The sequence below is a fragment of the Protobothrops mucrosquamatus genome, unplaced genomic scaffold, assembly GCF_001527695.2.
Source record: "Protobothrops mucrosquamatus isolate PMUCROS unplaced genomic scaffold, P.Mucros_1.0 scaffold778, whole genome shotgun sequence".
NCBI lineage: Eukaryota > Metazoa > Chordata > Lepidosauria > Squamata > Viperidae > Protobothrops > Protobothrops mucrosquamatus.
This window is the reverse complement of record NW_015387046.1, coordinates 677189-701625: the sequence shown is the minus strand read 5'-3', so window position 1 is coordinate 701625 and position 24437 is coordinate 677189. Positions and strand designations below refer to the sequence as shown.

The 24437-nt window shown below is 41.6% G+C and overlaps 1 protein-coding gene across 3 annotated transcripts; it reads left to right on the top strand.

Annotated features, from left to right (window-relative positions):
* The first annotated feature begins 1165 nt into the window (after nucleotides 1-1165).
* PAIP2 (poly(A) binding protein interacting protein 2) lies at nucleotides 1166-22113 on the top strand. Of its 3 annotated transcripts, XR_001548935.1 has the most exons (5): nucleotides 1166-1354; nucleotides 13959-14118; nucleotides 14986-15165; nucleotides 16787-16863; nucleotides 21075-22113. XR_001548935.1 is itself a non-coding variant. In XM_015818684.1 (4 exons), exons 2-4 carry the CDS (start codon nucleotides 13981-13983, stop codon nucleotides 21129-21131), a joined length of 375 nt encoding a protein of 124 aa, XP_015674170.1. In that variant the 5' UTR covers nucleotides 1166-1304; nucleotides 13959-13980; the 3' UTR covers nucleotides 21132-22113. The 3 variants fall into 3 exon arrangements, 2 of the variants coding, with proteins under 2 accessions (XP_015674170.1, XP_015674169.1); XM_015818684.1 differs by lacking the exon at nucleotides 16787-16863 and having other exon boundaries at nucleotides 1166-1304; XM_015818683.1 differs by lacking the exon at nucleotides 16787-16863.
* Nucleotides 22114-24437: the final 2324 nt, after the last annotated feature.

Here is a 24437-nt window from a genome sequence, read left to right as displayed (position 1 = left end):
CGGTTGGGGTCACGGCATTAAAAAGGTTGAGAACCACTGTAGTAGTGATGGGGAACCTTTTAGAGACCGAGTGCCCAAACTGCAACCCAAAAACCACTTATGCATCGTTGGGTGCCTGGTGGGTGTGGCCCATTGGCTGGGCGTGGCCCATTGGGTGGGCGTGGCTGCAGTGGTAACGGCAGACTGGGTGGGACTAAAAAGTTCAATCAATCAATTCCAACTTTGCAAGATTTTTTTTTCCCACAAGAAGTTGAAATTGACTGATTGATTGAACCCCCCCCTTTTTTTTTTGCACATGGCGGCGGAGGCCTAAAGCGAAAAGGTTTTATAAAACCCAGCTAAAGCCCTAGTACTGGGGCGACGGTGTGCGTGCCCACAGAGAAGGCTCTGAGTGCCGCCTCTGGCACCTGTACCATAGGTTCACCACCACTGACATAGTACCTTCAGGGTGAGTTTTGCATCGCACCCTAAGAGACGGGTTACCTGCTTGATATCTGCGGTCTGTATGAAAATTGACATTTTAGTTTATTGAACAAACCCAGCCAAGATTTATTCAATAAATCAGCAGAGTGAACGGAGTGATTTCACCGTGCATGTGGTTTAAAAGGCCTTAACGTCAAATTTTATAGGTTGTCGGAAGTCTGACTTCTAACTGGCTCATCCTCTAGTCCAGAGGTAGGCAACCTTGGCTCTTTTATGACTCGTGGACTTCAACTCCCAGAATTCCTGAGCCAGCCATGCTGAGGGGAAAGGGAGAGGTTTCCAAGCTGAGCCACGCTGGCTCAGGAATTCTGGGAGTTGAAGTCCAGGAGTCATAAAAGAGCCAAGGTTGCCTACCCCTGCTCTAGTCTAAAGAAATTCTTAAGAAAAAATAATTGTAGTTTTCGAGCCTGGCTTACACAGGTAGCGTCCAATATTGAAAAATACTTCTTAAGCCGGTTTTGGATCATAGTTTCCCCTTTCCAATTTTTTCTTCCCAGGCAGGGAGAAGAGAGAATAACGGTCACTTCGAAACATTCAAAGGAAAGCGCCCTTATTTATATAGACAGGAAAGGAATCGCTCTAGACTTTGGTATATCTACGGCCGTTACCGGAAGTGAGAGAACTTGGGTAGAAACGGGTATTCGCAAAAAAAAAAAAAAAAAAACACACGCAGGCGGAGGAAGTGACATCATATCCGGCCTAAGAGGGTTGTTGTGTATCCAAAGGAAGGGGGTGGCAAAGGAGAAAGGGACCTGAATAAAGAAGGGCGAGAAGCAACGGCCAGCTGGGAGCCTCGGTGTCTGAAAGGCTGCTTACGCGAGGTGCGCCTCGGGGCTCGGAAGCGCAGAGGGGAGGGGCGGAATACTGAAAGGTGCCGTTATTTCTTCTCCATTCGCCTCTTCTCTTTCCCTTCCCCCCGCCCCTTGGACTACTGGGCAAAAAACGACGAGAGCCCTGAGGGGAAAGTAGAAGGACACCCCGGAGAGGGAGCGATCGGCTTTGTAGAGCCCAACGGCCTCGCCTCTTTTCGGGGCTCGAGTTCTCGTTGGTTTGCTTTCCTCCCCCCCCCCCAATCCGCCCCATCCGATCCATCCATCCATCCGGGTCTCTCAAGAAGTGTACTACCTGTCTTGTTAGGGGGCGTGGTGCATGATGGGATAGCGCCGCTTCTTTCCACAGCTCCCCCCTCCCCGTCGGTGGGGGGGCGGAGCCGTCGCGCGCTCTGAAGAAATCGAACAAAGAGGTCGGAGTGGGCGGGGCTCGGGAGGGGCGCGCGGTCGGGGGTGGGGCTTGGCTGGGAAAAGGGGCGGAGCTGCGTGGCGGGCTGGGTGTAAAGGGCGCAGCTGTCGTGTCTTGTCTTGTCTGCGAAGGAAGGCTCCGTCGTCTGGGTCTTGTTTTTGTACAGGCCAGAAAGCAACGGTAGAGGGCGGAGGTGCTAAGGTGACAGTTAACGCCTAAGCCTCTAAGAAGATTGATGCCTTTTGACAGGGGGAATCCTCGGAAGGGGTTCTCCCATCAGTTTGCACGAACTACAGCAGGGCTTTTCAACCTTTTCACCCATTGTACCACTTTTAGGATATGGAAGCATCCAAGTACCACCAGGCGCCTAGCAAGGTGTCAAAAACTTGATGACCCAAAAAAAAAAAAAGGAAAAAAGTGATGAAGTATAGGTAGTTCTTGACTTACAACAGTTCGCTTAGTGCAGTGGTTCTCAACCTTTTTAATGCCGCGACCCCAACCGGTCGTAAGTCGAGGACTAAACCGGTTGTAAGTCGAGGACTACCCAACCGGTCGTAAGTCAAGGACTTTCCCTGCCCGGGAGCGCCGCGCATGCGTGGTGCCGCCCCCTGCACCGGCCGAGGCATAGCTGGCAAGCGGCAGACACGGAGCAGGCCGACCACCAGCTGGCCCAGCCCAAGGGAGGTAAGGCACCCGCCGGAAAAGGGAAAAAAAATGGCGGACAAAAAAAATGGCAGACAAAAAAAATGGCGGACAGCCTTACTTGGCCACCCCCATGAAATGGTCGATTGACCCCAAATGGGGTCCCGACCCACAGGTTGAGAACCACTGGCTTAGTGACTGTTTGAAGTTACAATGGCACTGAAAAAAGTGGCCCCCAAGCCACAGCCGAGCAAGACACCTGCCTGCCCATCCAGCGGTGCTTTTCCTCCTGTCCGAGGTTTTCATTGTTGTGAGCATTTCTGTTGAGGATTGGCAGCAGGGGTGGGGTGGGGGGGTGTTTGGTTTTTATTCCCCGCGTCTGCTGGGTGGTTGCAGCAGGTTTTGGTCACTTCACATGACCCTGGGACACTGTGACCGTCATAAATATGAATCAGTTGCCAAGCATCTGAATGTAAATCACAAGACCCTGGAGATGCTGCAAACTTCCAGCTGATTGGTGCTTCTTCTGGGCTCAGCAAAAGCGCCAGGATCAGCGCTGAGCTCCAGCTGGAGAGTGGCGCTGATCCTGGCGCTTCCGCTGAGCCCTGACAGCCCTGCAGCTCCAGCCATCTCTTGCTCAGGCTTGTGCGGTGCTGCCAGCGGTTTAGCTCATTCCCCTCCCCCGCTACCACTTTTCTGGGATGGTCGCCTACCACCTGCCAGGTGCCGATGTACCACAGGTGGTACCCATACCACTGGTTGAAAAGCCCTGAACTACAGGGCGTCCTCGACTTAGAACAGTTCACTTAGTGACCGTTCGAAGTTACAACGGCACTGGAAAAAAAAGTGACCAAATGACCATTTTTCCACACTTAACGACCCGTTGCAGCATCCCCATGGTCTAGTGATTTACATGCGGATGCTTGACAAACTGACTCACGTTTATGACGGTTGCACTGTCCGGGGATCATTAGATCACCTTTCGCAACCTTTTGACAAGCAAAAGTCAGTGGGGATGCCAGATTCACTTAACAACCGTCTTACTAATTTAACAACGGCAGTGATTCATTTAACAAACGTGTCAAGAAAAGTCTTCAAATGGGGCAAAACTCACTTAACAACATAAATTGTGGTCATAAGTTGAGGACTACCTGTACTCCTAGTAATGGATCTGATACCTCAGAAAACGGAGATGTGGATCCTGCTAATTTTTCCATAGAGTCCACTTGGAAGTTCTGCTAATTCACAAATCATGAATGAGCCTTAGCAACTGCATTGCAACTATGCTTATGCCAAAAATTGAATCACAGATCTGTGATCTGTGACTACTGGTGTCAAAACACATCCAATCTATGAAGGGAAAAACTCTCTTTGTGCAGTTGGATATATTATTTGTTTGTCAAACTTGTATGCCACCTATCTTGCCAAAGGTGTCTCGGCAGCTTACAGACACAGAATAAAATGCACGTTAAAACATTAAAACAATAAATAAAGATCTTACATTTAAAATTCAATTAAAATCATACTAGGCAGGAGGGAGAAGGAGGGAGCAAAGTGCTCACAGACAAGAGGTGGAGTGTTATCTACTCCATTAGCCACCTCCAAAGTGCCACACCCCAGTCTGGGATCCCAGACTAGTTGGCATAGCCATGTCTTCAAGGCCTTTCAGAAGGCCAAAAGAGGGGGAGTGGAACTGATCTCAGGAGGGCGGAAGATGTTCCAGGAGCCACGGCAGAAAAAGTTCTTCTGGACCTCGTCAGATGAAATTCATTGACTGACGGGGTCTGCAGCATGCCCCTGCAGCATGTTTAGGGTAGGCTAATCCTATGCGGTGAGCTGGTTTCTTAGATAGCCTGGAGCCATGCATCTTGAATTGCAACATCTTGAATTGCACCCAGAAGTAAACTGGCAACCAGTGCAATTCAGTGATGTAACATAGGTCACTGTAGGGGCCCCTAGAACTGCCCGTGCACCTATATACTGCACCAGCTGAAGCTTCCCGATACTCTTCAAGGGTAGTCCCATGTATGCATTGCAGTAGTCTAAATGCAGGACCAGGGCTTGAGTGACTGAGTGCGGAAACTCCTCATTATGACTTGATTTTACTATGAGGTGAATTCCGTGTAAAAAACATGAAATCAGAAGGCCCAGTCTTGGATTAAAATTTGACCTGCTTACTAAAACCATAACAACATTACTAGCGAAAGAGGCGAAAGGTAGCATTCTTTCACATAGAGGAAGCATTTACTTTTGTATTAGAAAAATATAAATGTATGAAGATGCTTAGTGTAGTTCATCTGTTAAAAGCAAATGAGAACTGCATTTAGTTAGTATCTAGAATTTTGATCTGCTTGGAAACTTAACTATTGACTTAAGTTTCTGGTGGAAGAAAGGTTGGGAGGAAGCACTTAAAAGCCTTCCGTGTTATGGGTTTTTCAGATTTATTTATTTATTTCTCCCATTTATATGGCCACCCATTTCACATAAAGTGACCCTGGGTCGCCATCTCCATCCTGTTAGCTTTGGGTTTTAATTGTAGCACTCGAGAAACAAAATTTGTCCTCAAAAATTACCTTAGCTGAATTTGTTTGCAAGTGTCCTGTTTTCCAAGGATAGTCTATCTATGTCAGTGGTTCTCAACCTGTGGGTCGGGACCCCATTTGGGGTCGATCGACTATTTTACGGGGGTCGCCAAGCAAGGCTGTCCGCCATTTTTTTCCCCTTTTCCGGCGGGTGCCTTACCTCCCTTGGGCTGGGCCAGCTGGTGGTCGGCCTGCTCCATCTCTGCTGCTTGCCAGCTACGCCTCGGCCGGCGCAGGGGACGGAACCACGCATGCGCGGTGCTCCCGGGCAGGGAAAGTCCTCGACTTACGACCGGTTGGGTAGTCCTCGACTTATGACCGGTTTAGTCCTCGACTTACGACCGGTTTAGTCCTCGACTTACGACCGGTTTAGTCCTCGACTTACAACCGGTTGGGGTCGCAGCATTAAAAAGGTTGAGAACCACTGATCTATGTGATTTCTTTTCCCAGTTTTATCCTCAGAACAATTCTGCCAGATACTTAAACTAGAAGATAGTGCTTAAGCTAACGTTACCAGCAAGTATCCGGGTCAAGTGAGGAACCTAGGAACCTAGATACTATATACTATATGTGATTACGTCATCCTATTCTGTGAATCAAAAGCAGTCAGCTAAAAAAAAAAACCCTCTGTGGGTTTTTGGAAAGATGATCAGACATGCATTTCCTGCATCTTGTTTTCGGTGAGTTCTGTAGTGGAACAGTGAACTTTAGCATAGAAAGGATCTTGTATCGGAGGAAAGCACCCGGATATATAAGACCGCAAAGTTGGCCCTGATTAATAATGGGATGGAAACTACATCCTGGAAAAAGACATAGCAACTCATTTCTATTTTCTTGCCAAGTTTGATTCAGACCAGGGTGGGGTGGGGGCGGGGGGGTAGTAGTAAATATTCTGTTTTTGAATTATTAATTTGTTTTTTTGTTGGTTTGGTTTGTCACATTTAGAAAAATAAAAATATTTCTTTGTATCATCCCAAAGGGCAGTTTTTAATGTTTAAAATACAATGGAACTGAGATTTGGTGGGAAAGCAAATTGGTAAAGGCAATGCAAAATTTAAAAGGTTAGCATTGTTCTCTTTTTGTAATCATAATCTTATTATTTGGATAAGAAGCGAATTGCTTTAAGATATATGAGCTTCCATGATGACAACTAACAACAACAACAATAATTTTCTTACTATTATAAGCACTAGAGGCAACCACTAGTTCCAGTGAATTCTTGATGCTAGCTAGGCAATTAGGTATAACAGATTTTTTTTTCCTTCTGTTCAATCATGTCTGATTCTCAGAGACTGCCTAGGCAAGTCCACGCAATTTGCTTGCAAAATTTTTCAGAAGTGGTTTGCTGATGCCTCTTTCCTCGGCCTGAAAGAAAGTGACTGGCCCAAAGGTACCCAGCTAACTTTGTTCTTAAGGCAGAACTAGAACTCACGGATTCCCAGTTTTTAGTTGGGTACTATAACCACCACCCCAAACTGATTCTCATAACAGCATATAGCCGTGACTAAAAATCTATCTCCATATGCATTAACATATTTATCAAGTATTTTCACTGAATCCAAGATGGAGTTTATGGTATAATTTTACCATTTTTGTTCTCCCACCTCAAATTTTCAAATGAAAAGTAGGGTTGTACTTTTAAGATAATGATCTATGAACTGTGATAACCGAAAACATTTCATAAGTTTCCAAAGTATTTTTCATAGATGTTTTTTCTCCTTAGTGCTTGAAATAATTTATATCACTTCAAGTACATGTATATTATCTGATACAGGTGTCCGCGGCAAGGCTTATTTAAACAGCAGTCTCCCAGCAGTAGGAGGCAGAGTTGTAGCCATGAACTCATGGTTAAACTGCAATATGAAACAGAGCTTCTTAGTTTATAGTTTCAGTACTGCATGTATCACTTCAGTTTTCTTAAATCATAATTTATATGATTTATATATATATATTAACATATAATGCTGTATAAGTAGTATTATGTAATCAACTGGAACCACCGTGTATTTAATTTGAATGTTGCCACAATAGACTTTGTTGTTAACTATGGGTCATCCTTAAACCAGGGCATTCTTAACCTGGGGACTTGCTGTATAATAGAAATTAATGAGTATAATACAATATAAAGCAGCGCTCCCCAATTTTGGGGCTTGGTGTCCCTGCTGGGGGGGGAGAGGAGAATCCGGCTGTGCGAGCAGCAGGCTGGCACCCATGCAGCTCCACTCACCTGAGTGGCGGACCAGTACACATTCACGTGCACACCGTTCACTGCTTGTGTGAGTGGAGCTGTGTGCCGGTTTGCCACTTGCACGAATGGAGCTGTGTGCACCGGTCCGCTTCATGTGGCCCAATTTCGAATAGCCCACGGCCCAGTATTGGGCCGGGGATTGGGGACCCCTGATCTAAAGTAGAAACGTACATCATAAAATAAAATAGTATTATAAAAATCGATTAATGAATGATTGTTCAAAGTTAATTAATGGTGTGATGCATTGTAGCACAAATGGAGTGACTTGGTAGGACATTTTAGAGTCCTTGTCGCAAAGAAGTACTGGTAAATTGAAATCACACTCCCTGCTCCCCTGGAAATTCCGTCAAGATCAGATAAATGAAAGTCAGTCTAGAGCAGACATGTCAAACACAAGGCCCGGGGGCCGGATGCGGCCCGCAAAGTGGTTTCATGTGGCCCGGGAAGCCATCCTGGAAACAGTGAGGGAACGGCCCCCGCTGCCTTGGCCCTGGCCCAGGCCAGCCGGAAGCCAATGTACAATTTTGTGGTGGCCATCTATGCTGAAACGCATTCAGCTCCATAAGCCCCCCCCCCCCCCGCATGGCCTGAGAGGAACAGTGAGGCTCCTCCAGTGGACCATGCCTTGGCACTTGCCCTGGTCCCACCCCTTCTGCCAGAGACCCTCAGATCTATCCCACTCCTGCCCAGGCCCCCTTGACGCGAACGATGTAGAGCTGGCCACACCCGCCCAGTAGGCCACACCCACTCCATCTATACCCACCCAGTAGGCTGCACCCACCCTGGCTACACCCACCCGGCCCCCTGAGGGCAACCGCAATGCTGATGCGGCCCTCAATGAAATTGAGTTTGACACCCCTGGTCTAGAGTGCTTATGTAGGGAGTATGTAGCAGGATAAGGCTTAGAATTTCTATTGAACCATTGCCCCATGGACATAACCAGAGAGACATAGGAGTCCCCTTAAATGTTCAAAAAGAACTACTCAGGGCAACACATCCAGCCTGGCTCAAGTAAAACCATTACAAAATTTCAGAATCATGACGAAGCCTTTCAAAAGAATGTGATGAATAATGAGGTGTAATAACTTTGCTTAATTTTGTTTTGGAGATCTGTTTTTTATCTTTTTTATTAGGAGTTTGTTTTGAGATAAAATAAAAATAAAAATAAAAGGAGAAATAAAGAGAGAGGTGCCAAGAAAAGGAAAAGGCGTAGTGCTTCCGACTTTCTTCAGTGCGAAAGAATACAAAAAAATTAATTATAGATAGTCCTTGACTTACCACAGTTCATTTAATGACTGTTAAAAGTTAAAACAGCGCTGAAAAAAACTTGACTTATGACCATTTTTCACATTTACAACCAACCATTGCAGCATCCCCGTGGTCAAGTGATCAAAATTCAAACAACTTGGCAACGGATTCATGTGTGATGGTTGCTGTGTCCTGGGGTCACGTGGTCCCCTTTTGCGACCTTCTGACAAGCAAAATCAATGGGGAAGCCAGATTCACTTAATAACCTTGTTACTAACTTAACAACTGCGGTGATTCACTGAAGAACTGTGACACGAAAGATCATAGAATGGGGCAAAATTTACTTAACAACTGTCCCGTTTAGCAACAGAAATTTTGGGTCCAGCTGTGTTCATAAGTCGAGGACTACCTGTACACCTCAGCCTTTTATTTTATATTTCTATTTCAAACTATTTCTACAACAACAAAGTCAATCTAGTCATCAAAATCTAAAATCAAATTTTCATTATTTTTTTCAGTCACCAACATAAAGTCCAGAAGCGGTAAATTTGTCGTCTGAGGGCACTTCTAGCATTGTCAAAATCACATTACTGATTTATAGATAGTTATGATGATTATAAAGTAAGGGAAAAAAAGAACCTGCATGTTAATTATTTGTTTTTTTTTAATGGTAAGTGACGTGTCTTCAGAATTACGTAAAATGCAAGTATTTGTAGGCCGGTTTGGTTCAGAGGTTAATATGTTGGCCTAGATAGCAAGAGACTTGAGTTCTAATCCCACCTTAGGCAGGAAAACCATCTTGGTGACTTTAGACAAGTCACTTTCTCTCAGCCCAGTTGACTCACAAGGTTGTTGTTGAGGAAATTGGAGGAGGAAGGATTATTAGGATTATATGTGCGCCACCCTGAACTATTTATAAAAATAATAACAGGCATATAAAATAAATAAATAAATAAATAAATATGCATTGATGCTAAGAGTTAGCGTAACTCACTTCTTTCTTTTGGTTTTTCAGAGATGTCTGAAGTCAAACAATGGCATCTTTTTATCAAATTTAAAGGAGGCTTTGGTTGCTAAGATATTTTATAATTTGAATGCTGCCCTTCTAGTCTAGATTTAAATTTATATTCAAGAGAATGTTTTTTACAAGTTAGAGCTAATATAAGGAAGAAGACAGCTGTTTTTCCATCCCTTGATTTTACTGACTTTCAGCATTTGTCTCCAACTCCTAAAAAAGAGAGAGAGAGAGAAAAGAAACAGAATACTGTGTCCTGGTTTTTAGATGTGTTGAGTGGAGCTTTTGAAGCACTTCACTTGGGCTTCAAAAGCAAAAGTACGATTATGTATTAACTTACTCTGTATAAAGTATTTAGCTGTTTAAGAGGGGGGGGTCTAATATAGCATGGTCAGTTTTTTTTTTAATGTATCGGCTGTTCAAAGAACACTTTCCATATCACTTTACTATTTAGGAATTCCTGTATAACTCCTACAGACATTCATCAGATTTAAAAATATCTGCAGCATACATAAAAATGTACAGGACAGTGTTGGGCCTTTTAGTTGCCCATATATCAGTCTTCTCAAATCTGGACACGGTCTATACCAGGGGTGTCAAACTGCCGGCCCGTGGGCCGGATGCATCACCGGGAAACCACACCCACCCCATTGCCGGCAATGGGGGAAAAGCTCCGATACGTTGCATGATGTCTCGTGACGTCGCGAGTTTGACATGTCTGGTCTAAACTCTAGAGAACTCCCAAACTTATCCAACCAATATGGTTACTGCTGAGAATTCTGAGACTTGAATACTATATATCTGAAGGATGCCCAGCTTAGGAAAGACTACCAAATCCTAAAAATTATTCCCTAGAACAGGGCTTTTCAACCTTTTCACCCATTGTGCCACTTTTAGGATATGGCAATATCCGAGTACCACCAGTCGCCTAGCAAGGTGTCCAAAACTTGATGACACCCCCCCCAAAAAGGAAAAAAGTGATAAAGTACAGGTAGTCCTCAACTTACAACAGTTTGCTTAATGACTGTTCGAAGTTACAGTGGCACTAAAAAAAGTGCCCCCCAAGCCACGGCCGAGCAAGACACCTGCCTGCCCACCCGGCGGCGCTCTTCCTCCTGTCCGAGGTTTTCATTGTTGTCAGCATTTCTGTTGGGGATTGGCAGTGGGGGGTGTTTGGTTTTTATTCCACCCGTCTGCTGGGTGGTTGCAACAGGTTTTGGTCACTTCACATGACCCTGGGACACTGTGACCGTCATAAATATGAATCAGTTGCCAAGCATCTGAATGTAAATCACAAGACCCTGGAGATGCTGCAACATTCCAGCTAATTGTTGCTTCTTCAGGGCTCAGCAGAAGCACCAGGATCAGCGCCGAGCTCCAGCTGGAGCCAGCCCTGACAGCCCTGCAGCTCCAGCCGTCTCTCGCTCAGGCTTGTGCGGTGCTGCCACCGGTTCAGCTCATTCCCCTCCCCCATTACCACTTTTCTAGCATGGTCGCGTACCACCTGCCAGGTGCCAATGTACCACAGGTGGTACCCGTACCACTGGTTGAACAGCCCTGCCCTAGAACACATTCATAATTTCTGTGCATTAGTGCAGTTTTTGGAACAGGTTTTTAAACTGGGGGAAAAAACCTTGTTTTTCATTGATCTTTGGAGACCCTCATCACATAGTGTTATACAACAAGTACAGTTACAAGTAATACGGCAAAGAAAATTGGAAACCCGTTCTTTTAGAGCAGCTATGCAGGTTTTGGGATTTTTTTTTCTTTTCATTTTGCCTCATCCTTCAAAGGTGAGCTTCGTGAGGTCATAATCTCATTTGACATCAGAATCCCTTGAACTCCTGCATAGCAGGATTCATCAGGAAGAGACATAGAGCTGCCAGAGGGAAGTCTGTATTTAAACACAGCTCCCTTTGATTGTTGCAAATGGAGAGAGGAACATGATGAAATTTCTAAGGTGACTGGCCGCCTAGATTCCCAAACTGAGTAATAGAATCTATATGTTTTAAACAAGATTTGTAGTAAGCATAAGGGTTTGTTTGAATACATCTTTACTTTTTAAGCATTATTGTAAAATATTCATCAGAGAGTGTTTTTGTTTCCCTATGGGAGCGAGAGTAAATTTGGATTTTAAATTGCAGATTATAATAATACAATTTATGCTTCCAGTAGGTGGTATCTGGGAAACATAAGGACATCATTTCTTCACTGCTAATAATGGTCGAAGAACAATGTAGTATTGTAGGTATTTAAGATGTATAGTCAGATTAATAAATGCACAGTTAAATTAACGTCCCGATTGTAATTTAAGAATAAAATTTTTGGTCGAACCTATAATGACGATACAAAAATTATTAACGTATATAAATACTGAACTTATTATAAAATTTTTCGTCGAATAAAAATTAAAGTCACAAGTAGAAGAATTATTCGACCAAAAAGAAAGACCCAACCGTTCTATTATACACCTATAGAAGTCGTTTGTGAGGGAACAACAAATACTAGAAACAAAATTCTTCCATTACTGCTTACTATTTAAAGATACCTTAAATAATAAAGTCTTGTGGCATTTTTTTGGGAAAGTATTCGATTTGGATAGACTGCTAATATGATGGGTAACACAAAATTGTTAATATTACTGAGTCTTAACACATAATGGTATAGATGTAGTTCTCATTTAGCAATCACAGTTGGGACCAGCAATTCAGTCAATAAATTGCTAAGTGAAGCCACAGCTATGCTTACGATCTTACTTCAGTTTTCTTTTGCTCAACAAACCTGTAAAGATTGTAAATGTGATGATTGATCCTAAAGTTATTTTTTTCATCGTTGTAACTGCATACAGTTAGTAAATTAGGCAGTCATTAAATGAGGACTGTCAGTAGTCAGAAAGGCACTTTGTGGCAGACTAGAAAAATGCAGTTACCCTTTGAGATTCGTGGAACCTTTATAGCTGGGCATTTTTATAGGTCAAAAGCCTGGATACTTGTTCTGGTCAGGGAAAGTAATTGAAATTCAGTGCAAGCATTGATGCTGGTATATAGCATTCTAAAACTGTGTTTTTCAAACATGAATTGATAACATGCAGATGCTAAACCCTTCAAATGCAAAAATTCAAAGATACCTCAGTTGCAAACTTAATTAACTGAAAAGATGATGTGCAAGTTCACATACGGTAGTTGTTGCATTAGAACTGTTTTAGTAAAATTGAAAAGTTTTTACAGATACTGAGAGTAAAACTGACATCTCACTTGGTTAAAAAAAAAAACCATGCTGAGCTAGACCAGACATGTCAAACACAAGACCCGGAGGCCAGATGCGGCCCGCAAAGTGGTTTCATGTGGCCCGCGAAGTCATCCTGGAAACAGTGAGGGAACAGCCCCCTCTGCCTTGGCCCTGGCCCAGGCCAGCTGGGAGCCAATGTACAATTTTGTGGTGGCCATCTATGCTGAAACACATTCAGCTCCATAAGCCCACCCACCCCCCGCATGGCCTGAGAGGAACAGTGAGGCTCCTCCAGTGGACCATGCCTTGGCACTTGCCCCGGTCCCACCCCCTTCTGCCAGAGACCCTCAGATCTATCCCACTCCTGCCCAGGCCCCTACAGGCACCCTTGACACGAACGATGTAGAGCTGGCCACACCCACCCAGTAGGTCACACCCATTCCATCCACGCCCACCCAGTAGGCTGCACCCACCCTGCCCACACCCACCCGGCCCCCTGAGGGCAACCGCAATGCTGATGCGGCCCTCAATGAAATTGAGCTTGACACCCTGAGCTAGACAGTAACAATGTGTACCAGTAAAGGAGAATATTTAGCTCAGGGTTGAAATGAAGGGTCCTGTATTATGGATGTTCTTGATTGTTACCTGCCAAGAGTTCATTGAAAGTAGAAGGCTCAAATCAAATAAATAAAACCCGGAGGAAAAGTAATATTTAGAAGAAAAGCTGTTTTAAAAAGTTTTAAAAAATTAATAGCTCACTAGAGAATGTATATGCAACATATTGTCACATGTACTGCATAGCTACAAGCTTGGAGAATCCATAAAATTAACTTTGGACCAATGTAGACTTCTTACTGACAGGATCTGTGAGAAAGCAATGGATGGAGGGGAAGATGACTGTGCTTAGTTGCTTTTGAGCAGCACATGTTGTGCAATATACCTTTAGATCCTCCTTGCCAAATTCCTGGATGGGTTTCTATTTGATACAAACCTGTATATACTAGAACTAGAACCTTTACTTGAAGAAGACAAGGTAGGTTCACAAGACCAATCTTCAAACACGTTTTGTCCTTTCTTTTCGTATTTTCCTCTTGTTTTCCTAGCAAGAATCTTGCATTACAAATAATTCTCTGCTAAACAAGTCCATTGAAAGTTCAAGTAGACAGACAAACCTGCATGGAAATATCGCTGACCTCACACGGGTCTGCCATCTAAGCATACATTGCTACAAATTCAACTAAAAATCTTAACTCCTGGGGACCCTTTCTTTCAGGCTAAAGCTCAAAGGCACAACCATGAAAGATCCAAGTCGTAGGAGTACTAGTCCAAGCATTATCAGTGAAGACATGATCATGAATGGTCACTCTCATGAAGATGATAATCCGTTTGCAGAATATATGTGGATGGAAAATGAAGAGGAATTCAACAGGCAGGTAAGTGAGAGGATACGTTGCTTCCTTTGTTTGTTTGTTTTTTTCTTCTGCATTATTGGAAAGATCCCACTTTTTCCGTTAGTCTAGTTTTCTTCCAGTGTTTTCTGTGAATCTCTAAACCAGGGGTAGGCAACCTTGGCTCTTTTATGACTCATGGACTTCAACTCCCAGAATTCCCTGAGCCAGCCATGCTACCTCAGGAATTCTGGGAGTTGAAGTCCATGGGTCATAAAAGAGCCAAGGTTGCCTACCCCTGCTCTAAACGAAAAAGATCTTGCATCCTTGTTTGGTTTGAAGAAGAGTTGATTTAAAAGTTTTAAATCAAGCTAGGTAACATCATTAGTGAATTAGAGAGTGGAGGTAGTTGAAATTGTTTTTATATATAGTCTGCCAAACTTGGTTGGAGTGTAGTTTCTCCCCAGTTGTTTATCTGGTGCTGTTTCCTAGTTTCCTAAATCTTCTCTTTGTTATCTGTTTCCTTTGTTAACTTTTGGTTGCTTTTTTAACAGTTGCATAGATAGGGTTTATCTCTATATTTTAATAACTGAGATGTCTGCAGAAAAAGAAGCTCAGAGAACAGCAATAACCCACCAGGTGGGTGGGGGAGAGGGGGGAGGGTTACTTCAGGTGACTGAGGAAGTAAAGGAAGAGCTTTGCAGGGCTCAGACCCAATGTTGTGGCAGTGTGGAAGAAGCAGCTATTTAAACTTCCTATTCCTTTTCCGCATTTGCCCTCACTTGCTGCAGCTCAACACTTGAGTTCTCCTAACATTGGGGAGGATCCATCTGAGACGTTTTTGCCATAGCTCTCAGACAGTTCCACTCAGGTCCCTTGATAGTAGATTTCCTTCTGTTGTTCCAATTATAGATTGAAGAGGAATTGTGGGAAGAAGAATTTATAGAACGTTGCTTCCAAGAAATGCTGGAAGAAGAGGAAGAGCACGAATGGTTTATTCCAGCGAGAGATCTTCCGCAAACGATGGATCAAATTCAAGACCAGTTTAACGATCTTGTTATCGGTGACAGTTCGTCACTGGAAGATCTGGTGGTAAGCATCTGATTTTAAAATTGGAATTATTTTAATCAAGCCCCTTTCTTCAAATGTTAGCAGTATACTTTGTCAGCTGTCTCACTCAGAAGCTAGCTGAGATGTGGCCTTCTGACAACAATCAAAGCCTTGTGTGCGCAGAACAACTGTACCATCTTCTCCTCCTCCTTCTAATCTTTTCATAATAGTCCGCCTGCAAGTATTTGTTTTTGTCGAGTGCACAGGTGTGCATTGGGAGAGAAGAATACATGGAACCATTTGGGAGGGTAAAGACTGGATGTGTAGGCTAAGTGATTAGGAAAGTTCAGAGGTCTCCCTAATTTTAACTTTTCACTCTGCAGAGATACCATTTGAAGGTCTGGTAGATGAGAGAGACCTGAAGCATTTATAACGACTGTAAACAACATGTTAATTCAGATGACCGGTACCACGTATCCTGATAAAAAATTATCACATCCGGTCCCCAGAAGTTTGAACCGGGAAAATACTGAACACCTGAAGTTGAGGGTCTTAAGGAGTCGGTCCGTGCGACCGACTCCTTAAGACCCTCAACTTCAGGTGTTCAGTATTTTCCCGGTTCAAACTTGACCCCTGGTGTAGGCTTTAATTACTTTTTAATTAAAAGGGTAAAATTAGGCTCATATGAAAATGAGTATAGGTCATAAAGTATAACTAGAACGTTAAACCTTTAAATATTCCCCTGATTTTTAAGCCAACTTGTGGTTACTTTGATGTCACAGATGATGTAACTTATTTAAATAGAGGAACCCGTTGAGCATGACATTTTAGCTCATATTCAGCATGCATATATTTTTTTCCCAAAGTTACAATATTGGTTTGTTTATTTGTATTTACTGGGTTTGATAAGTTAAATTTGACATAAATTTACTAATAAATAAACCTCCTGTTCTGAAGAAAATGCATTTTGCTTAAATGATTCCTACACAGGCAGTCAGTGTCTTAAAGGAAGTGTGCCGAGTTGGCACCGACTGTGCATGTTTTTTGAAAGCACCTTTTTTTACAAAATCTTGATACATTTTTTTAGCAATCCGACTAATTAAAATCCTACAATGGTGTGAGAAAGTTGGTGAATCCTTGGGTACCATCCATAATCCTGCAGTCTTATTAATGGATAAAGAGGTGATGGTTAAATAAACAATATTGCAAATGGTATGCTGTGTTGTGTCTTTATTAGACACATTCAGGCAACACTGCTTGTCTTTGTTGGAAAAAGTATGTGAAATAATCTGTATGAAGACGCTAATTGAGTGAGATGTTCCAGTTAATAAGAGAACAATCAGAGCTTGAGGGGCCCTCCCCATGTTTTTTTTACTTTTGCTTCATTTAAAACATCCAAGAAAAAAAGTAAAATAAACATTATTTTTAAAAAAACAAAACAGTAAAGATTGATTACAAGCTAAGTAATTTATATGAGTGCTTCTTATATGTATGTACACACACACAAACACACACTGATCCACAAAGGTTTCCATAAAAGATAACCATATTTCATTGTAATTGTCCATGCGTAATTTATGTCAATAGCCAACTCATTTATAGGATGCATGTTACGTGATGTCTTCAGTCCACTGGGTAATTCATAAATTTGTCTTAAATTTAGTTTGAAGAATTAACCTCAAGGGAATAATAAGGACATGGAGAATTCATTTCCATTGTTCATCTGTCAGTTTCCTTGAGGTCAGTATGTAGTTCAAAAGAATGTTTGCATCTGAAAATTATGAACCTTGTTTCAAAGTCAAAATATATGTAAATTATTTCTGCCAAGAAGATAATACTTTAGGACATTGTAAAAACATATTTTCATGCAGTGTTACTAGAAGGGCATCATTATGATTTATTCCTCATCTCTTGAACCTCATATTTAAGTCATTCTGATTTTCAGGCATGTACTGAATGTATCAATTATTTAGGTATTCTTATTCCACGGGGTATTTCTCATATAATTACACTGAATATGAGTAAGAGATATATAGAGGTTTCTTTGACATCGATAGATGGGAATCATTCCTGTAAATGTTACCCTCTGGGATAGGGTAAAGACTTAAAAAAGGTTTGTTTATAGTTTGCATGGAATTCTTTATATGTAAATATTTTTTAAAAAATCCAAAAACTCAGTTCACTGTTTTGTAAACATACAAGTAGGTCTATAACAGAGTTAGTGAAGCAAAATAAATGTTACATTAGGAATGGCTGAGTCTTGACCTTTAACCCAACTGAAATATTGAAATGCTGATACAAGCAGTTTATGCTAGACCAGGGGTAGGCAACCTTGGCTCTTTTATGACTCGTGGACTTCAACTCCCAGAATTCCTGAGCCAGCATGGGGGAACTATGGCCCCTTCATGACTCGTGGAGTTCAACTCCCAGAATTCCTGAGCCAGCACGGGGGAACTATGGCCCCTTCATGACTTGGGGACTTCAACTCCCAGAATTCCTGAGCCAGCATGGCTCAGCTTGGAAGCCTCTCCCTTTCCCCTCAGCATGGCTGGCTCAGGAATTCTGGGAGTTGAAGTCCACGAGTCATAAAAGAGCCCAGGTTGCCTACCCCTGTGCTAGACAGTCCACAAATATCCATGAATTGAAATGGGTGTAAAGAGGGGTGGGCCAACATTCTTCCAAGCCAATTTGAAGTATTGATCAACAAGCATTGGAAGCATTTAATTGAAACAATGTCTACTAAAGAAGGTTCTACCATTATTATATTGTTAGATTATTAAAGTGTCACATACTTTTTCCAGCGAGGAAAGTAAATGTTGGCTCAAACTGTTGAGTAAAGACATGACAGAATGCAATGTTTTAACTCAGGGGTCTTCAAACTTGGCCCTTTTATGACTTGTGGACTTCAACTCCCAGAATTCTTCAGCCAGGCACGCTGACTAAGGAATTCTGGGAGTTGAAGTCCACAAGTCATAAAAGGGCCAAGTTTGAAGACCCCGTTTTAACTAGATTCTCTTTATCTATTAATAGGTTTTTCAGTGAAGCTCAGATTCCGTTGTAGGTCTGCAGGGTTACAAATAGTTCTAAAGATCACATAAACTCTCTTACAATATAGTAGATACAATATCATAGTCTGATGATGTTCTCATTTGGTAGGTATTCTTAAAATTCTATTGCTTTGGTTGTAATTAAAAAGCTTAGAATTTTATTTATAAGATGAACTACTTTTTTAGCTATAATTTCAGCCTGTTATCACTAACAGGAATATTGTTTAAAAAAAACTTGATAAATTCTAGCTCATTGCAGACTTGGGAACAATTTATTGCACTTTAGATTTTTGCATTGATACGTTGAAATATTACCCTCCTTGTCTGTGAATTGTTGCCTTGGCTAAACCTGCCAGGTGAACATTTAATGTGGATGGGCAATTTTGTTACATGGATACCAAATGTATTGAACTGATCCAGCTGCTTTCATTATAAGTAAATTACCTGTCTTTTTAGTATTCTGACTGAAAGTAACTTAAAACAGGGTTGTTTTTTTTAATATAGCACCTTTAAAATTCCATTTTATTCTCAATACAAACTAAGTTCTTTCGTGATTGCCTGTACCTGCCTATTAAGCTTGTTCACCCCTGCTCTGAATTTACAAGTTGGGTTGTATCAAATAAGGCACAAAATTATTTCTTAAAAGTAGGATTTGTATATTGTAAGAAAAATATATGAAGGTCCCTGGTGTATCATGGTCTGTATTATAGTGCACATTAATCCAGACACGTGGATAGGAAGATAATAGATTTAAAATCTTAGGACTTTCATAAGATTGATTTTGCATATTCTGGGTGAGAATGTCAAAATCTTGCAAAATTTCAAATGACATTACCAAATATTGAGAGATATGACAACCTTCTAAAATTGTAATACTTTGATTTATTTATATTGGATACCTGCACATTGGATATGCTACTAGAATACCTTTGTGGAGCATAATCATCCCTGGCCTACAGATTGAGAACTCGTAGCCTGGTGTCCTTTTAAGTCTAAATTGGGACTCCATCTGATGGCAGGAAATTCCATAGTTTATATATGCATTGATTGAAATATTTCACATGACCTCAACTTCCAGCATTGTAAATAAAAAGAAGAATGGGATCTGTATTTTCTGCATCATGCACGATGTTATTATACAACTTTGTCTTTCCTTATTTACTTTCAGCCCAAGTTAAAAAGCCCCAAAGTAGTCATTCCTTATAAAAAACCTATCTGAGCCCCCCTTATAATTATGGTTGCTCTTTTATATATTGATTATTTTGCACCTTTTCAAGTGTATTCCAGTCCTGCCATTACTGTACTGATTTTTTTTACATTTTCTATTCCTTTCTTAAGTCTGAACACGAGATTTGTCATTTTTAACAAGAAATGCTCTCTGAGTTGTTACTTTTTATTGAGCTGTGCACCCCTGACTCCCAGCATTCTTTTTCCGATCACTTTTAGTAACTTCAACTCCCATTCATGGAGGTTTACCTTTGGAATTTTTATACCCATCTGCATTACTTTGTGCTTGCTCACACTGATTTGCATTTGCCATTTTGAGGCCTATTTACTCAGTTTGGAGAGAGGGCCCTTTGGAGCTCTTCCCAATATCTTTGCAATCAAAATGCAGATCTTTATGTCATTAGCGGACTGGCTCACCTTAGTCCTTAACTTCCGTTTATTTATAAACTAATTAGAAACACTGATCCTACCACCCCCAGTCCCCGAGAATTTCACTTTGCACTATTGTCTACTTATTCTTCTCTTTTTTTTAATTCTTAAGAGAATTTCCAATCCCTAAGAACCTAAGCCTTTTTTATCCCCCCCCCCCCCCCCGCTTCCAAGTTTGCTCAAGAATCTCTGGTAAAGGACATTATCAAAGGTGCATACAGTGTCTGATGGATTTCCTCCTCTACATTTTTGTTAATAATGTCAACAAGTTTAGAAAATTAGTTTAGGAAGAGCAATATGTGATCCTCTAGATCAGTGGTGGCGAACCTATGGCACGGGTGCCAGAGGCGGCACTCGGAGCCCTCTCTGTGGGCACACGTGCCGTTGCCCCAGCCTTGCCTCCCCCTGCGACCCCCTCCTCCCCAGCAGCCCCCCTGGAGGAGAGTCGCCCCCAAGTGTGGCCCACACGGAGCAGCACAGCCAAGGACATGGCAGCCAGGCAGCGTAGACAAGACTTTGCCCTCACACCCCATCATGCACAGTTGATGCTGCAGGGCGCAGGCAGAGGGCGTGGCCGCCATGGTGCTGCTGAGCTGCCTGGGCGATCTGCAGCAGGCCCTGGAGGTGGTGAATGGCCTTGTGGGTAGGCGGGGCGGGGACGGGGTGGAGTGGGGGCGGGGCCAGTTTTTGGGCCCTCGGTCTCTAAAAGGTTCGCCATCACTGTTCTAGATGCTGCAGATGTATTACCACTTTTGTTTGTCTTACAATAGCCAGTGGAGAAAGATGCTGAAAACTACGATTTAACATCATCTGGAGAGCCACATGTTATAACAGGGGTGTCAAACTCGTTACGGGACGTGTCGCAAAGTATTGTGACTTTTCCCATTGCCGGAGCTGGGGTGGGCGCGGCTTCCGCGTGACGCATCCGGCCCGTGGGCCAGCAGTTTGACACCCCTGTGTTATAATATATTCAGTTGTTGTTGTGAAAGTTGGTTTAGCTCTTATCGAAGGAAGAGATTGAGATCTTGAATTGGGTGGTAATCAATCAAACCAGGGGATCCTGATCTATCTGGCATGTAAGCTGACTCTAAGCTGTTTCCTTGGGAAGAGTATCTTGCTTTCTCCACTGAGGCCTATTTTCAGGAATGTTTTCACTGCAAAGAGAATCCCTGTTAAACTTAGTGCAAATATGTTCGAAAGAAAACCTTAGGCTCCACGGTCTAAGCTTTTAAAATCTCTCTCTTCCAGGTCAAGAGTAATCTGAATCCCAATGCAAAGGAGTTTGTTCCTGGGGTGAAGTACTAAATATATGAGTAGACTGGGCCCTCTTTTGGTGGATGTAGCACAATTTCCACACTGTGAAGCCAGTATTAGAAGATTTAATTGTTAAAACGCTCTCTCTTCTTGTCACTGTGTTACACTTACGCATTGCCAAAGTTTTGTTAGTCTTGCATGCTTAATAAAAGTGCTGAGACTGTTATTAAGTCAACTGCTGTCAGAGGTTAATGAATTGGAAAAATCTAATTGGATCCAGGCCTTTTGTGAGGGAGACAATAAGGAAGGAAGCACCAGTCATTGTTGAGAAAAGTACCAAGTTTCTGAGAAACTCTTGCAATTCTGTTTTTAGAAGGATTCAGACTTTGATAAAGAGTGGTCTGTTTTAATTAAAACTTATGGCGGTGTTGATATGCACCCAATAATGCCTTAATGTGAAAATAAAAGCAAGGTTTATCTGATTATGCAGATTAGCTGAATTTCAGTACTGCTATTAATTCTTCCCATTATCAAGCAAAACTTTATTTCATGCTGTTCTTTTTTGAGGAAAGTGTGAATTGTAAAAAAATACCTGAATCATTTTTACAGGCCTGTATAGAATCCTTTCTCTTGGCTACAGATCTGGTTGGGGGGAGGCGGGGGGAGAAAATTTGGCAATTGAGATTATATTTGCAGCAAGTTATCATGTTGGAATGTTTGTCCCACTTCTGAGTTTATATTTAAGGTGATGTGAAGTTGTACATCACAGATTCTTCCAGGAATCCAGAAACATGGCACTGCCTCTGTAAAATTTTACAATCTTAAAAATTGGATTTAACTGTAAAATTTAGTATTAGTGATTTGAGTGGTGCTTTTCCCTTGCTTTGTTTAATCATCACTACACAATAGTCTACAGCACAACTTTTTTTTTAAAACACCTAGTACAGTTTTGGCTTCTTAAACTTCATATTTGGGTAGCTTACGCTGCCTTATGTGTTCAGTGTGAATAGTGTTTAAGTTGAAAATATTGTAAAAAAATTATATTTTTTCAAAAATATTTAAAAAAAAAATAAATAACAGTAGAAATGACAAAAACGAGTGTTCATCTTATTTGGAGCTTGTGAGAATGCCTTTGTTGTCCTGTTCACACATTACATTTACAACCAATGCAAACCCAGTGTCTGTGATAAAAGCTGGAAATATGAAAAATTCTTTGCAATTCTCAGAAATAATCCAAGTGACATTCTTGTCAGAGAGAGACCTCTATAATAGAAGCAAATTCAAGTAGGTGCAAATGTGTATTCATGTTGTCCCTTTATTTAATAACCCAGTTTGTCTTTATTTAGTACTATATGCCATAAATATGGAAGCTTTTTTAATGAAGTTGTGACCCTTTGAGATTGAAAACGGCTATAGTTTTGCAAGCTGCCAATGAAATGACAACATTGGTGATGCAGGCATTCAAGACTACATGTGGAATATCAGGAATGTTTTCTGGAAAAGAAGATGCCAGAATTTCAAGTAGACAACCATAAAAGCCAATTAGCTAATTTATAAAAACCCAACCAAAGTAGTTACTCTGGTGTGTAATTCCACAACACTGCTGCTCATGTTCTACTTGTGGTAGCTTGTGTTTACTACCCTTGTTTAATGATTTTTTTAGGAATGTACAGAATATTTCAAGAACAGGAGAGCTATTTCTGGTAGTCCAGGCCCAAACTGGTGTAGTTTGGAATATATTAGTCTGTTCATGAAACAGAACAGGGATGGTTTGCTTCAGATATACACCAAAAGAGAGTTCTGGGCAAAAGTGGTTTTGGGAAAAATGAACTGGAAAAATCCAGAACATAAGTGGTGGCTTAATGGTAAATTTTAAAAATAGCAGTTATAATCACATGAAGATACTGTATTTTAACAATCTAAGTCACTGTTCTTTAATGTGCTGCACTTCATATGTTCCCTTCATGTATTACAGCATGTTCCCAGTAGTCATGCAATTGCAGAGAGCTATAGCCCAAACAATGGGGGGCTTCAGCTTGAAGGGGATTGACCTTAACAATTTCACATTTAGAAGCCATATACAGTGCATTCAGAAGGTATTCAGACCCCCTTCACTTTTGTCAATTTTGTTATGCTGCAGCCTGATTCTACAGTTGTTGCAATTCACTTTTTCTCATTAATCTACACTCAGTACCCTATAATGACAAAGTGAAAACAGAAATTTAGAAATGTCTGTAAGTGTATTAAAAAGAAAAAAACTGAAATATCACATTGGCATAAGTATTCAGACCCTTCACTCAGTGCTTTGTTGAAGCATCTTTGGCAGCAATTACAGCCTCGAGTCTTTTTTGGGTATGACGCGACAAGTTTTGCACACCTGGATTGGGGGATTTTCTGCCGTTCTTCCTTGCAAATCCTCTCAAGCTCAGTTAGGCTGGATGGTGACCGTTGGTGACAGCCATTTTCGGGTCCCTCCAGAGATGTTCAACAAGGTTCAAGTCAAGGCTTTGGCTGGGCCACTCTAGGACATTCTTTTTAATAAATTTACAGACAATTCTAAAATTCTCTTTTGACTTTGTCATTATGGGGTACTAAGTGCAGATTAATGAGAAAAAAAATGAATTTCAACCACTGTAGAATCAGGTTGCCACATAACAAAGTTGACAAAAGTGAAGGGGGTCTGAATACCTTCTGAATGCACTGTAGCTGTATTATTTATTTATTTTTAGTACGTACTTGAGAAGTATACAAGAAAATATCTGAATAGGTATGGTGTGGGGGTTTGGGCCTCTCCACATGTCACTGAATCTCAACGCAAGCTACCTTCTCACCATGTTAATGGAGAAAGATGCTAAAAGTTCAATCTGGCAACACTTGGAAGGGTAAGTTTCCAATTTTCTTTTTCTGCTGCTAAACTACTCGGTTCAGATTTGCTAAAATTTCACCTTAGGTTTCGGCCTTTACTGGTTGTCTCTATAAGACAAATATGTTAATAGTTGTAAAAGGATGATAATTGTAAAAAAGATGACTGGATCTTGGATATTTGCACCATTTCATATATGTGTATATAAAAACAGAATTTGATTCTTGGAATCACATCTAATTCATATACTTGTGAAGAAAATCTTGATAAGAGTGTTCATCAGATTATCTACCACCTATTAGTATTTTAATAAAAGTGCCTGATTTACCAAAGCGAAACAAATGACTGTTAAACCTCAATTTTTGATTCTGAATTACGGATAATATTTTAGTTCAGATATTACCCCAAATAGTAGGAAAAAACTGTTGTTTATGGCACATTCCCAACAATTGACATATTTTGCTTCTTTACACGGTTGACAGAAATTGACAGAA